The 16,419-nt window shown below is 43.2% G+C and overlaps 1 protein-coding gene across 1 annotated transcript in view; it reads right to left on the bottom strand.

The window, feature by feature from the left end:
* The window catches only part of ercc6 (excision repair cross-complementation group 6), a 68,496-nt gene that overhangs the window by 28,615 nt on the left and 23,462 nt on the right, over window positions 1-16,419 (bottom strand). Inside the window, 7 exon segments of the mRNA XM_070434816.1 lie at window positions 2,638-2,758; window positions 3,561-3,738; window positions 3,955-4,128; window positions 7,760-7,857; window positions 7,860-7,894; window positions 14,778-14,906; window positions 15,395-15,574. Of these exon segments, the coding sequence (XP_070290917.1) occupies window positions 2,638-2,758; window positions 3,561-3,738; window positions 3,955-4,128; window positions 7,760-7,857; window positions 7,860-7,894; window positions 14,778-14,906; window positions 15,395-15,574 (915 nt within the window).

Genomic DNA, 16,419 nt, shown 5'->3' with positions numbered 1-16,419 from the left:
TTGTTTTTGGGTTTATTTTTTTTTTTTTTTTTGTTTTTTTTTTTTTTTTTTTTTTTTTTTTTTTTTTTGTTTTTTTTTTTTTTTTTTTTTTTTTTTTTTTTTGTGTGTTGTTGGGTTTTTTTTTTTTGGGTTTTTTTTTTTTTTTTTTTTTTTTTTTTGTTTTTTTTTTTTTATATTGCGCTTGTTTCATTATGATCTAAACAAACATCAACAATTTTCTAAATCGGCAACGGGGAACACTTACTGAAAGAGATCGTTTTCTATCTCTCATCACGTACTGTAGTTGCCCATCAACTTTAGCAAATGGGTCAAAACCATGTGTTTTCTAGTCTACAATTTCTGATGGTACCTCCATCCTTTTTCCCCCGATAGTGGAAAGTCCAGCAGAAAAGGTGGTTTTGCACAGGTATGAATATTGTCCGTTTCTATTTGAAAGCAATCGGTGAAGTTCTCAAACACAGCCAAATAATGGTAAGAATGGTGTATTCCAGGTGGGCGTGGCTTGAGCCTTGCTATTAACAACTACTGGTGTATTATTATTTGACCATGCTGGTCATTTATGAACATCTTGGCCAGTTCTGTTATAATCTCCACCGGCCACGCCAGAAGAGGACTGCCACCCCTCATAGCCTGGTTCCTCTCTAGGTTTCTTCCTAGGTTTTGGCCTTTCTAGGGAGTTTTTCCTAGCCACCGTGCTTCTACACCTGCATTGCTTGCTGTTTGGGGTTTTAGGCTGGGTTTCGTACAGCACTTTGAGATATCAGCTGATGAAAAAGGGCTAATAAATAAATTTGATTTGATTAAGTCACTGGCTTACTGGTGCTCTTTCATGCCGTCCCTAGGAGGGTGCGTCACTTGAGTGGGGTGAGTTACTGACGTGATCTTCCTGTCTGGGTTGGCGCCCCCCCTTGGTTTGTGCTGTGGTGGAGACTTTGTGGGCTATACTCGCCTTGTCTCAGGATTGTAAGTTGGTGGTTGAAGATATCCTCTAGTGGTGTGGGGCTGTGCTTTGGCAGAGTGGTGGGGTTATATCCTTTCGTTTTGGCCCTGTCCGGGGGTATCATCGGATGGGCCACAGTGTCTCCTGACCCCTCGTCTCAGCCTCCAGTATTATGCTGCTAGTAGTTTATGTGTCGGGGGGCTAGGGTCAGTTGGTTATACCTGGAGTACTTCTCCTATCTTATCCAGTGTCCTGTGGGAATTTAAGTATGCTCTCTCTAATTCTCTCGTTCCTCTTTTTTCTCTCTCTCGAGAACCTGAGCCCTGGACCATACGTCACGGCAAACCGGGCATGATGACTCCTTGCTGTCCCCAGTCCACCTGGCCTTGCTGCTGTTCCAGTTTCAACTGTTCGTCCGCTGTTATGGAACCCTACCTGTTCAACTCTTAATGATCGGCTATGAAAAGCCAACTGACTTTATTCCTGATTATTATTTGACCATGCTTGTCATTTATGAACATTTGAAAATCTGGCTCTCTCTATTCTCTCCTTCTCTCTTTCTTCTCTCTCGGAGGACGGAGCCTAGGACCATACGTCAGGATACCGGGCATGATGATCCTTGCTGTCCCCAGTCCGCCTGGCCCTGCTGCTATTCCAGTTTCAACTGTTCTGCCTGCGGTTATGGAACCCCTACCTGTCCCAGACCTGCTGTTTTCAATTCTTAATGATCGGCTATGAAAAGCAACTGACATTTATTCCTGATTATTATTTGACCATGCTTGTCATTTATGAACATTTGGAAATCTTGGCTCTCTCTAATTCTCTCCTTCTCTCTCTCTTTCTCTCTCTCGGAGGACCTGAGCCCTGGGACCGTGCGTCGGGCTGCCGGGGTGATGGCTCCTTGCTGTCCCAGTCCACCTGCCTTGCTGCTATTCCAGTTTCAGCTGTTCTGCCTGCGGTTATGGAACCGCCACCTGTCCCGGACCTGCTATTTTCAACTCTGATGATCGGCTATGAAAAGCCAACTGAAAATTATTCATGATTATTATTTGACCATGCTGTCACTATGACATTTGAACATCTTGGCATAGTTCTGTATAATCTCCACCCAGCACAGCCAGAGAGGATGGCCACCCTCATAGCCTGGTTCTCTCTAGGTTTCTTCCTAGGTTTTGGCCTTCTAGGGAGTTTTTCCTAGCCACCGTGCTTCTACACCTGCATTGCTTGCTGTTTGGTTTTAGGCTGGGTGTCTGTACAGCACTTCGGATATTAGCTGATGTACGAAGGGGGCTAGATAATAATAACACTGTATTTGCAAATCGTATTGATCTTGATTTGATTAAAATGGTGCACAGGAACACGGACAGTCACCGCGAAAACAGCGCTGACTACGGGTTCAGTTACGGCGGGCGGACAGCGCCGATCTCGACGCGGCACGCCCGATACAACTCGCAATGGGCACATTCTACATACCTGTGGTTCGTTGAGGTTTGCTTGGCATTGTGCAGGAACAGGTCTGCAGTGTGATACTGCCTAGTTCTTTATGCTAGTATTCTTATTTCCCCATTTCCTCAACAACGTAGAACTGTAAACTGTAAAAAGAATTGCAAAAAGACTACAGCCTCTTTCGGTATCCCGCTACATGAGGGACAGAAAGGCGTAGAGAAGGAGGGGAGGGACAGAAAGAGACTCGCACCTGTTCATTCTTGTCAGGTAAAGAGAGGTTGGCCTTCACGTCAGCCTTCATCCGTCTGAGCAGGTAAGGGTTAATGGTATCCCTCAGAACACACGCACACTTATACGCTGTCTGGACCTTGTCTCTTATACACATCTAGATGTGTATAAGAGACAGCTATATAACACAGAGCTAGAGAGGAGAGGGAGGAAGGGAGAGAGAGAGAAAGATAGGACTATGGAAAGAAAGAGCGAGGGAGCGTGAGTTGAGGGAGGGGAGACGGAAGATGGACACAGATGGGGGGGTTAGAGAGAAAGACAGAGGAGCGAGAAAGGGAAAGGGGGGGGGGAGCTATAGAGAGAAAGAGTGCTTTGCCCGCTCATCATTTAATAACTTCAATAATTAGTAAAGGTTTTTTATTATCGACAGCGGAAACACGGATGGCCATCTAAAAGCAGCTAAATAATTAAATCCAGTCAATGTGTGTGTGTTACCTCTAGAGCCAGTTAAATAATTAAATCCAGTCGGTGAGTTATTAATGACTGGACACTAATGACTGAGGATCATCGTTTAGCAGCTCACCGCCTCTTTCTCTGTCCATCCTCTGGTCCGACGTGTGTGCTGCGCGTGTGTGCTGCGTCGGTCCCGGCTGGGTGGTTGCGCGTGTGTGTGTGGTCGTGGTGTGTGTGTGCGCTGTGAACCCGGTGTCGTGACGGCGTTCCGCGTTGCGCGTCTCGTGTCGTGAGTCCAGTGTGGCCCCTACGCGTGGCGTGTCGGTGTGCGAGTCTGTCCCCTCCGTGAGTGTGTTGAATTGGACCAAATGGTGAATCAAATCCTGAGGGTCAAATCCTGAGGAAATGACCCTTTAACAATGTAAGGTCAACTCCCTGCTTCCCGAAAATGACGAGAGCTTCTTTGATGCCAAATCGTGTGGCTGTGTGTTACCTGTTACAGGTGAAGCGTTGCTGTAGCCCCCCATGGTGATGGGTACAGAGAACTGTTCCATAAAAATAGGCAGCGTGCCCAGTTTGCCAGGGAAGACAAAGTCAAATAGACTCCACAGCTCCTTCAGATTGTTCTGCATAGGACTGCCAGATAGAATGAACCTATGAGGAGTACGGAACTAGAGATGGAGAAAGGGAGTGAAAGAGTGAGAGATGAGGAGAGTGTGTGTGAGAGAGAAAAAGAGGGTGAGAGAGAGGAGAGAGCAAGCGGGTAAAGGGAAGAAAAATCTTGATTAGCAGCTTGGCTGGAACAAAACACTATACTACATACGTATACTGTAGCTATCCAGGACCAGGGGTGCTGACCAATAGTTTATTGAGCTGTGTGAGCGTACCTGTTTGCAGGCAGTGGTAATTCCAGCGTGWGGGTTGCGGATCTTGTGTCCCTCGTCCAGTATGACGTAGTGCCAGCCGTCGTATCTCTGCAGGGTCTCCTGCATGATCCTCACGGCTGAATACGACGTTATCAAGACGCCGTGACATGCTGCCATCTCTGAKATCAACTTCTCCTAGAGAGAGAAAAAAGTCAGCCCCCGCATCGCTCTCCAGTGCCCAAATGACTCGCCGCCACATGGAGTGCCCGCCCACGCACTTTCAGCATTTAGATAATAAACCATTTCACCTTTCCATTGAGCTAACGATGGTGGATTGGTTGATTTCCAGTTTAGTATAGAAAAGTATCGTCCRACCCATCAGGTATCWCACTGCACCCTCATATGCCATGTCTTGAAATAYGCAGACAGACAGATKAAAAGTACATTTACATTGTAATACTTCTGACATTCACTAACTTTCGGACTTTATAGCATTCCCAGAAGGCATGGATTATTGAGTCGTTGTTAGTGGTACTGTAGAATGAGAATATTGTCACGTGTAAATTTGAGTTTATTAAGTGTACATTTTCATTAACTGTAATTGTGTTATGTTCCAACATTCCCATCTTGTGCCAATGTCAGTTCTTTTTAAGTCTTGGTTCCAGTAGTTTATATTTGTATAGGCTCTCCATAAGGTTTGGTATATCTTACCCATCACATGAAYATCCTATTCTGACTCAAATAGGGTTCCCACAAGATTGGAAAGGGGGATACCTAGTCAGTTGTCCAACAATGTATTCAACTGAAATGTGTCTTCCGCATTTAACCCAACCCCTCTGAATCGGAGAGGTGCGGGGGGCTGCCTTAAAAAATCGAACTCCACATCTTTTGGCCTAAAATGTGAAAATCATATCAAATATCAAAATCTCTTGAATATAAATTTTGAAAATATCTACATGTCAGTCCAAATTCGCTTTTAATTCTGTCATGGAAATACATGTATTTCCTATTACCAAGTCATTAAAGGTTTCTATGCCTTTAGTTTCATGTAGACAATGTCATCTGTTAATTCTGAAAAGCTATACAAGGATTGTTCCATAGGGGTGTTTTTAGGGAGATATGGTTCTTGGCTAGAACACGTTTCAGTTTCCTTCCATATTGTTAGCGTTCTTAACTATGAAGTTGTTAATGTGCTTAGCTTTATCCTTTGAAAAAACACGATAAACGATTCTGGGGATGAGTATCCTCTATATGTACCCAGTGTTCCTCTTTAGTCCACTTAAATAAACTCAGCAAAAATAGCCCTAGCCCTCACCCTCCATACCAAACAGGTCCCAGATGTGCTCGATGGGATCCGGGCTCTTCGCTGGCCATGCAGAACATTCCGGTTTCTGCAGGAACACGCACAGAACGAGGCGCATGGCTGTGGCATTGTCATGCTGGAGTCATGTCAGGATGAACCTGCAGGAACGTACCCACATGAGAGAGGAGAATGGTCTTCCCAACGCACAGCTTGAGATAGCCTGCAATGACAAACAAGCTCAGTCCGATGATGCTGTGACACATCACCCAGACCATGACGGACCCTCCACCTCCAAATCGATCCCGCGCTCCAGAGTACAGGCTTCGGTGTAAAGCCCATTCCTTCGACGTAAATCGCGAATCACCATCATCACCGCGCTAGAGACAACGCGACTCGTCAGTGAAGAGCATTTTTTCCAGTCCTTTCTGGGCCAGCGACGGGGTTTGTCCCATAGCGAACGTTGTTGCCTCTATGTCTAGTAGGACCCTGCCTTACAACAGGCCTACAAGCCCTCAGTCCAGCCTCTCTCCAGCTATATGCGGACAGTCTGATCACCGAGGAGAGGATTGTGCTTCCTGGTTAACTCGGCAGTTGTTGTTGCCATCCTGTACTGTCCCGCAGGTGTGATGTTCGGATGTACCGATCCTGTGCCAGATGTTCTTACACGTTGCTTTCTGCCCACTGCTGAGTACGATCAGCTGTCCGTCCTGTCTCCCTGTAGCGCTGGCTTAGGCATCTCACAGTACAGACGTGGTAATTTATTGCCCTGGCCACATCTGCAGTCCTCATGCCTCCTTGCAGCATGCCTAAGGCACGTTCACACGGATGAGCAGGGACCCTGGGCATCTTTATTTTGATGTTTTTCAGAGTCAGTAGAAAGGCCTCTTTAGTGTCCTAAGTTTTCATAACTGTGATCTTAATTGCCTACCATTTGTAAGCTGTTAGTGTCTTAACGACTGTTCCACAGGTGCATTTTCATTAATTGTTTATGGTTCATTGAACAAGCATGGGAAACMGTGTTTAAACCCTTTACAATGAAGATCTGTGAAGTTATTTGGAATTTTACRAATTATCTTTGAAAGACAGTGTCCTAAAAAAGGGACGTTTCTTTTTTTACTGMGTGTACATGTCGCAAGTAAAAGCCCTGGGTGGTGTGTTGATACAATTCCAAGTCTGAAAGGTTAAAACCACTCTCAGACTTACATGCTGGCCAAACCAGACGCGAGCGCACACACGCTGTCAGCGTGCGCACGTTGACTTTGTTCAGCCACACCAGAAGCGATCAGGACACGCAGATTGAAATATCAAAACAAACTCTGAACCAATTATTATAATTTGTGGACAGGTCAAATTTGCATTAAACATTTATGACAATTTAGCTAGCTAGCTTGCTGTTGCTAGCTAATTTGTTCTGGGATATAAACATTGGGTTATTTTACCTGAAATACACAAATTCCTCTACTCCGACAATTAATTCTGAAGAATTCGGTTGACCGTTTTGTTTCTCATCATCGCTCCTCCTTCCTACAGGCTTCTTTGGACTTGATATGGCGGTTGGCAACCAACTTTACAGGGCATTACTACAACCGACTGGAGTGTGGACGTCAGTTCACCTTTCAAATCACCCACGTGGGTATATGCTCCTAAAAACCAATGAGGAGATTTGAGAGCCAGGACTTGAAGCGCGTTGAGTGTCACAAATAGAACCAACTTCTATTTTCGCTYGCTGTCTCGCGGGAGCAGTGTGGGTGCAATGATTGAATATGTGTCCATTTATTTTGCGACGCSAGCGGTGTGGTCAGCATGTTAGGAAGATATAAAACTTAACTTTTAATTCTGTGACTTTTATTTGCCCTTTAAAAATAATGTATTCGGTGGGGTCAATTGGTATTACAGAGAGTAAAAATTAAAATGTATGTATTGTGTAGAACAGATATGCTTGTCTTTCAGGAAGAACAGGGAATTGTGTCAGCTCTACTCTATTACATTTCTATCATCGAGAACATGTCACCTCACTGAACTCCAGTCCTCACACCGCCAGCTGATGGTGACGCATTATTTCTCAGTACCATAGAGACTGGTTAATTAAAAGTGCATGTGGAGTTTGTAGCTCTTCACTATTAAAAAGGGGGAGGCATGAGGAGCCAACTCTGCATAAACAGGTCTTTGGTGCCCCCCCAAAGGAAACCCCTTAAAAAAATACAAAAAAAAAAAAAAAAACTCGCGCCCTCAGAGGGTTGGGTTAAATGTGGAAGACACATTTCAGTTGAATGCATTCATTTGTACAACTGACTACAGTAGGTATCCCCCCCCCCCCTCCTTCCCCAGCCCAGCCTGCATCACCCATTAATCACTGTGTCACACCCACACAACTTGCTGGTGCGATCTACAGTGTAAAGTAATTAATATCTACTAGTGTACCACTAATTAATTTACATCTCCCTCAGAGCGGAATCCTCCACAAAATGCTGACAGGGGAGAAGATAAGCACAAGTGAACACCTGAATACACACCCCCTCCTACCTTTGTTTGGGTGAAGGATCCCGTGTCGTGTAGGACAGCCACTCTGAATGGGGGCCACCAGGTGTGAAACTCGCTGACCCACTGGTGCATGACTGTAGTGGACACACTATCACTGTAGGACCTAGTCCTTGGTACCTGGAATACACACAACACACACACACACACACACACACACACACACACACACACACACACATACACAGACAGTAAAGTTCAGGGTTTGTGTTTTCAGTCAGGCTGTTGGCATGTTATGGTTCATTCACACCGGGTTTATACCGACATAAATAGCCAAATTAGGGCTGTGACAAGTCTTGGAAAATGAGGTTACGGGAGTTGACCAGGCCAACGTACACGGTCACCGACATAACCGTTCAGGTTCGTACACTTGTTACATGGACATGCAGCTTAATAAAAACCATTTGAAACAAGAATTAACGCTTCCCTATTATCATGCATTTTATTCTTATTATTCAGGTAATTACAAATACAGAAATGCCAGGATGGAGGATCTGTTGCATATTGACACAACATTAAACGGAGTCAAAATACAGTTGAAGTCGGAGTTTACATACACCTTAGCTAAATACATTTAAACTCAGATTTTCACAATTCCTGACATTTAATCCTAGTATAAATTCCGTCTTTAGTCAGTTAGGATCACCACTTTGTTTTAAGAATGGGAAATGTCAGAATAATAGTAGAGAGAATGATTCATTTCAGCATGTATTTCTTTCATGACAGGTTTGTAGGCCTCCTTTCTCTCACTCACTTTTTCAGCTCTGCCCACAAATTTTCTATAGGATTGAGGTTAGGGCTTTGTGCATGCCACTCCAGTACCTTGACTTTGTTGTCCTTAAGCCATTGTGCCACAACTTTGAAGTATGCTTGGGGTCATTGTCCATTTGGAGGACCCATTTGCGACCAAGCTTTAACTTCCTGACTGATGTCTTGAGATGTTGCTTCAATATATCCACATAATTTTCCTGCCTCATGATGCCATCTATTTTGTGAAGTGACCAGTCCCTCCTGCACCAAAGCACCCCCACAACATGATGCTGCCACCCCCGTGCTTCACAGTTGGGATGGTGTTCTTCGGCTTGCAAGCCTCCCTATTTTTTCCTCCAAACATAACGATGGTCATTATGGCCAAAAGTTTATTTTTGTTTATCAGACCAGAGGACATTTCTCCAAAAAGTACGATCTTTGTCCCATGTGCAGTTGCAAACCATAGCTGGCTTTTTTATGGTGTTTAACTTTTGCTATTGCTTGTACAGATGAATGTGGTACCTTCAGGCATTTGGAAATTGCTCCCAAGGATGAACCAGACTTGTGGAGGTCTTTTGATTTCTTTTGATTTTCCCATGATGTCAAGCAAAGAGGCACTGAGTTTGAAGGTAGGCTTGAAAACATCCACAGGTACACCTCCAATTGACTCAAATTATGTCAATTAGCCTACCAGAAGCTTCTAAAGCCATGACATTTTCTGGAATTTTCCAAACTGTTGAAAGGCACAGTCAACTTAGTGTATGTAAACTTCTGACCCACTGGAATTGTTATACATGAGTTATAAGTGAAATAATCTGTCTGTAAACAATTGTTGGAAAAATTACTTGTGTCATGCACAAAGATGTCCCAACCGACTTGCCAAAACTATAGTTTGTTAACAAGAAATTTGTGGAGTGGTTGAAAAACAAGTTTTAATGACTCCAACCTAAGTGTATGTTAACTTCCGACGTCAACTATATACTACTGGTCAAAAGTTTTGAAACACCTACTCATTCAAGGGTTTTCTTTATTTTATTATTTTTCTACATTGTAGAATAATAGTGAAGACATCAAAACTATCAAATAACACATTAAATAATGTAGTAACCCCCTCAAAAAAAAGTGGTAAACAAATCAAAATGCATTTTAAATTTGAGATTCTTCAAATAGCTATCCTTTGCCTTGACAGCTTTGCACACTCTTGGCATTCTCTCAACCAGCTTCACCTGGAATGCTTTTCCAACAGTCTTCAAGAGTTCCCACATATGCTGAGCACTTGTTGGCTACTTTTACGTCACTCTGCGGTCCAACTCATCCAAAACCATCTCACTTTGGTTGATGTCGGGGGATTGTGGACCAGGTCATCTGATGCAGCATCCATCACTCTCCTTTTGGTCAAATAGCCCTTACACAGCCTGGAGTGTGTTGGGTCATTTCCTGTTGAAAAAACAAATGATAGTCCCACTAAGCCCAAACCAGATGGGATGGCGTATTTACTGCAGAATGCTGTGGTAGACATTCTGGTTAAGTGTGCCTTAAATAATTCAGTTTCACCAGCAAAGCACCCCACACCATAACACCTCCTCCTCCATGCTTCACGGTGGGAAAAACTCAAATGCAGATCATCCGTTCACTCACACCGCGTCTCACAAAGACACGGCGGTTGGAACCAAAAATCTCCACCGGTCTAATGTCCATTGCTTGTGTTTCTTGGCCCAAGCAAATCTCTTCTTCTTCTTGGTGTCCTTTTAGTAGTGGTTTCTTTGCAGCAATTTGACCATGAAGCCTGATTCACAGTCTCATCTGAACAGTTGATGTTGAGATGTGTCTGTTACTTGAACTCTGTGAAGCATTTATTTGGCTGCAATTTCTGAGGCTGGTAACTCATGAACTCATCCTCTGCAGCAGAGGTAACTCTGGGGCTTCCATTCCTGTGGCGGTCGTCATGAGAGCCAGTTTCATCATAGAGCTACACATGGTTTTGTGTCTTATAGTAATGATGGACTGTAGTTTCTCTTTGCTTATTTGAGCTGTTCTTGCCATAATATGGACTTGGCATTTGACCAAATAGGTCTATCTTCTGTATACCCCCTACCTTGTCACAACTGACTGGCTCAAACACATTCTATTGATATTCATCTTTATTAACGAGGCAAGTCAGTTAAGAACAAATTCTTATTGACAATGACGGCCTAGGAACAGTGGGTTAAATGCCTTGTTCAGGGCAGAACGACAGATTTTTACCTCGTTAGCTTGGGGATTCGATCTAGTAACCTTTCGGTTACTGGCCCATGCTCTAACCACAGGCTACCTGCCACCCACATTGAGGAAAGAACTGACACAAATAACTTTTAAGGCACACCTGTCAATTGAAATGCTTCCAGGTGACTACCTCATGAAGATGGTTAAGAGAATGCTAAGATGTGGCAAAGCTTCATGAGTAAAAAAATTACTTAAAAAACTTGAATGAGTAGGTGTTCCAAAACTGTTGACCGGTACTGTATGCCTATCAGTTGACTTTCCTGTAATACATTTTTTTTAAAGCAACACAGATCCCATTTCACGCACAAACCATTCAAATAAAATCCGATGGGTTTTCTACTTTTCCCAAAATATTCACATTATGTCACAAACCCTGCTTTTGCAGTCATTGGCTCAATGAAAAATCCAAGATTAAATCATGACATGAGCGTTTGATTCTTAAAAGAGACACCCCCCCCCATAAAAGCACCGGTCAATCAATGCCACAAGCTTGGTGCACAAAACTATAGTATGAAGATGTAATTGACAACCATCAAAATAGAAAGAAATACGTGCAACATGTCCATAGCCTATTATCACAGCGATGCCGATTATCGAGGGGAGGAGTGTTGGAAATATTTTTCAAATACTGTGCGGAATATACACTAAGCAAAAATATAAAACCCAACATTCAACTATTTCATTTTTTTTTTTTACTAATTACAGTTCATAAGCAAATCATCAATTGAAATAAAAAATATAGGCCCTAATCTATGGATTTTACATGACTGGGAATACAGCATTATGTTGGTCATAGATACCTTTAATTTTATTTTATTTTTTTAAGTAGGGACGTGGATCAGAAACCAGTCAGTATCTGCAGCGAACATCTCCTTCGCATGAGTTGATCAGGCTGTTGATTGGGGCCTGTGGAATGTTGTCCCACTCTTACTTAATGGCTGTGCGAAGTTTTGGATATTGTGGGACCTGGAACACGCTGTCGTACACATCGATCCAGAGCATCCCAAACATGCTCAATGGGTGACATGCCTGGCGAGTATGCAGGCCATGGAAGAACTGGACATTTTCAGCTTCCAGTAATTGTGCACAGATCCTTGCAACAGGGCCGTGCATGAACATGCTGAAACATGAGGTGATGGCGGCAGATGAATGGTCTGCCATCTGCCTGTACAGTTGAAACCGGGATTCATTCGTGAAACACAACTCCTCAGCATGCCAGTGGCCATCGAAGGTGAGAATTTGCCAATTGAATTCAGTTACGAACGTCGAACTGCAGTCAGGTCAAAATGACGAGCACGCAGATGAGCTTCTCTGAGATGGTTTCTGACAGTTTGGGCAAAAATGATTTGCTGTGCAAACCCACAGTTTCATCAGGGTGGCTGGTCTCAGATGATCACGCAGGTGAAGAAGCCGGATGGGAAGGTCCTGTGGCTGGCGTGGTTACACTTGGTCTGCGGTTGTGAGGCCAGTTGGACGTACTGGCAAATTCTCTAAAACAACGGAGGTGGCTTATGGTAGAGAAATTAACATTAAATGATCTGGCAAMAGCTCTGGTGGACATCTGTGGCATTATGTTGTGTGACAAAACTGCACATATTAGAGTGACCTTTTATTGTCTCCAGAACAGGGTGCACCTGTGTAATGATTATACTGTTGAATCAGATTCTTGATATGCCACACCTGTCAGGTGGATGGATTATCTTGGCAAAAGAGAAATGCTCACTAACAGGGATAAACAAATTTGTTCCCCAGATTTGATTGAAATAAGCTTTTTGTGCGTATGAAAAATGTATGGGATCTTTTATTTCAGCTCATGAAACATGGGACCAACACTTCACATGTCACGTTTATATTTTTGTTCAGTGTGAATGGATGTAAAAAAATAAATAAAAAAAACATTTAAAAAAAATGACTTCGTTGACTTACTGTGTGAGGTGAATAAAAAAATGACAGATGCCCAGCTTATTAGTGGTGGTGAGTGAACACAATCAGAAATCAGACATCCCCAAATGGGCACTTTCCTACATTTGCATTTGCAGGCCAGGTCCTTGTGTGTGTGCTCAGGCGCGCAACGCTGCGTCAAAATTACCAAGAAAGAGAAACAAGACACGCGCTCATTGCTTACATGGAGCATGTCAATTATGCTAGGAAATAAACCAAAACGTGTTTTTCATAAATGTAGCAGGTTGTGAACTCTGCAAAAAAACATTTCMACTCAGAGAATGAGAACTATAAATTAATAACAGGGTTTATCATTAAATTGCCTGTTTTACAAATGGTAGGCTACAACATGGGCATTCATAAAAGTGCTTTGCGGGCCAACACTGTATAGTCTAGGCTACTATTCCACTTTGCGGGGATAAGAGGGCGGCAATTTTATTTAACTCGCATAGGGCGGTATGTTGGCCAGGACCGGGCCGTTATGAGGATTGACACATTGTCCATTTGACACAACATTACCGCGTTATAGGCCTCAGAGCCAGAACAACCTTGTCGACTGCTTAAAAATAAATAAAAAAGAGATGTATTTATTTATTTACTAGCAAGCAATGAAAACGTGCATTGTGTAAAAAGAAAGTCGACACATCAAAACACTTTTTACTGAAGTGTCACAGCCTATAGCRCTCTACAGCTAGTTGAGCATCAAAAGGACAGTTAAAAAGAGGCTGTAGAAAGTTTAATGGATATACTAAGTTAGCAAAACAACTGATTATAGTCAGCGCTATAGTAAACGCTACTTGGTCAAGTTTAGCTACACGACAATAAAGTTAATACGATTTTTTTTAAATCCGAAAATGAATGTAGGCCTATTTCAACGGTTTTGACGGTTATTTCGTTTATGACGTTCTTTATTCATAACCGTCAACGACACGGTTATTAAATTATCGTCACAGCCCTAACTGCCATGAACCTCTGCTTGGTGGAAACCATTGATAGAGGCATAATTGAGTTTGCAAACAATCAATTTGTGGACGTTCACAGCAGACAGAGTATTGACCATCAGAGAGGTTCAATCCCTCCGGAGTGTGTGTGTGTGTGTGTGTGTGGAACCAGTGGGCCCCGCCTTCAACGTGCTTTAATGTGGTTCACGTTTAATTGGCCCCCTCTGCCCCCGTGACCACGTCCACTAAGAATCACACACACACACACACACACACACACACACACACACACACACACACACACACAGTGTCATGTCCACGTTTCCTTTGGTGTCTGCTGTAGAGAATGAGAGGAGTCTAATAATTGAAACATGTTTAATAATTCAGACTAAAACTCTCCAGCACAAATCACCCTAATGAAATATTCATTACTACACAGACTCCCAGTCTGAACACACCATAACGGCTAGAGTTTGTGTGTGTTCGTGCGAGCGTCAGACCTGGGTCCAAATCATAGACTTAGACGACAAATCTTTGTAACTGTCCCATTATGGCGTCTGTGGGCATGAGCAGCACAATTGAGGCCATCTCCATTATAAAGTAGTTAATTTTCTTCTTCTACTGCTACTGAATTGGTAAACAAACTGAAAGGGTGCATACTGCCACCTGGAGTCTGTTGTTTGAACAGGTATAAAGSCAAGGTTGRCGATTTAACCCACCTGCAGTAATGTAATGTTTGCTCACAAGTATAATTATTTGGCTGATCTCTGCTGATGAGCTGGATGGAATTGTGTGATCCTTCATTAACCCATAGGAAGTTCCACCCAGTTGACTACTTTAAAAAGTCCTCAAYGGCAATGTCCATGCAAAAATGTGTTATTTCCAAGGAGTGATCTCCATCTATCTCTAGGGTMCAAATACTTGATCTATGCCTGATTGAGCTTGCCTGTTGCAATGGAACTAATATAAAAAGTTCAAATAATGCAGATCCCACCCACCTGGCCTTCTAGGCAGGCTAGAGCAAATGCTGAAAGTATTTGAAAGACTTCAAATAATAATTGAACCCAGGTCAGGTGTATGTGTGTGCATGCCTGTGTGTCCATGTGTACCTGTAGTTGGACCCTCGTGTGCGTAGTTTGCTGTAGCTTAGACCTGTCTCTTATACACATCTAGATGTGTATAAGAGACAGCTACTCCTCTCTCCTCCTCTCCTCTCTTCTCCAATATACTCTACTCCTCTCTCCTCTCCTCCTCTCTCCTCCTCTCCTCTTTCCTCTCCTCTCCACTCTCCTCATCTCTTCTCTCCTCCTCTCCCTGTCTCTTATACACATCTAGATGTGTATAAGAGACAGGTGTAATGGTAAATTAATCGTTAGGTCATGATCAGTAACCATTCCAGATAAAGAGACCGGAAGTGTAGCGACTGATCAGCTGTGAGCCACTTTGCTCACTTTCTACTTGAGTACTTTTTTACTCAACTCAGACTCCGTTACTCGACTGAACACAGTCCAAAACAATCTGCCTGCTTTKAGTTCAATACGCTTCACTTATACTTACAATGATGTTCTGTGGTGATGATAAAACCAATCTAAAACGGAATTTATTTTTTATAAACTGGTCCACACACACGCGGCTTATTATAATCATACTTTATGTATATGATCATTTACACGATCAGAGGTCATATTCAACAGGTATCAACATAAACATTAGTCAGAAACATTACAAAATACAGTGACAATTGGGAAAAGCTGTTACTTTGTTTGTTACTTACTTGAAGAGTTTATTCCAGAGGAATCCCGGCACTTTGAATCCTTCATCAAACTCAGCGTCACTCTGGTCACTCTCCTCCTCTCCTCTCTCCCTCTTCTCCTCCCTCTCTCTCAGCCGCAGCCGCCTCCACCTCCTGTAAAAAGAGAAAACAGTCACCACTACTCTCATCCTCTCCCTTTCCTCTTCCTCCTCCTACAGGGGAGCAGGTGCTACTGTCACATAACAGTCACTACAGCCCCGCACCCCCCCTCTACACACTCTTACATTTACATTTACATTTAAGTCATTTAGCAGACGCTCTTATCCAGAGCGACTTACAAATTGGTGCATTCACCTTATGACATCCTCTTGTATTGACTCAGCAAAATCTCCCTCAGCAATCGCCCCAAGGCCCAACCAGCCCCATCTGGATCTCTCCCCCTACAACACTTGGGCCCATAACACAAAGTGTCTCAGAGTAGGMCTGCCGATCGAGGATCAGGTCCCACCTCTAATTTCATTAAACTGATCGTAGATCAGCACACCTACTATGAGACGCTTTATGAATATGGGCCCAGACCCTTATGTGCATCTGAGCAGCAGAGATGTCCCATGCTGAAACAAGACCACTAAACATTTGCGGCCCGAACCTTGCTCTTTAAAACCCAAAGGGATGTGTGAGTAATTGGTGTAATCACTATCAGTTAGCATAGGGAATTCTTAAGCCGTTTTAAGGAGGGCAATCTAAGGCAGTTGAATTTTTATATATATATATAAAAAAAATCATATATATATATATATATATATATATATATTTACATTGTCTTTTCTGACATTTTTGAACAGATAGAGAGAAAAGGTGATAGTGTGGAAAGATAGAGGCTGTGTCAAAAGGGCAGTAGGCCGGATTCAAACCTATGCCGGCACAATAGACGTGTGCCGGAGGCTGCGGGATTACCACTAGACCAGCCAGGACACGTGTATTTTTAATAGACTAGC

The sequence above is a fragment of the Salvelinus sp. IW2-2015 genome, linkage group LG25 (assembly GCF_002910315.2).
Source record: "Salvelinus sp. IW2-2015 linkage group LG25, ASM291031v2, whole genome shotgun sequence".
Lineage (NCBI taxonomy): Eukaryota > Metazoa > Chordata > Actinopteri > Salmoniformes > Salmonidae > Salvelinus > Salvelinus sp. IW2-2015.
The sequence above is the reverse complement of the archived record's forward strand: the minus strand, read 5'-3'. Positions and strand labels throughout refer to the sequence as shown.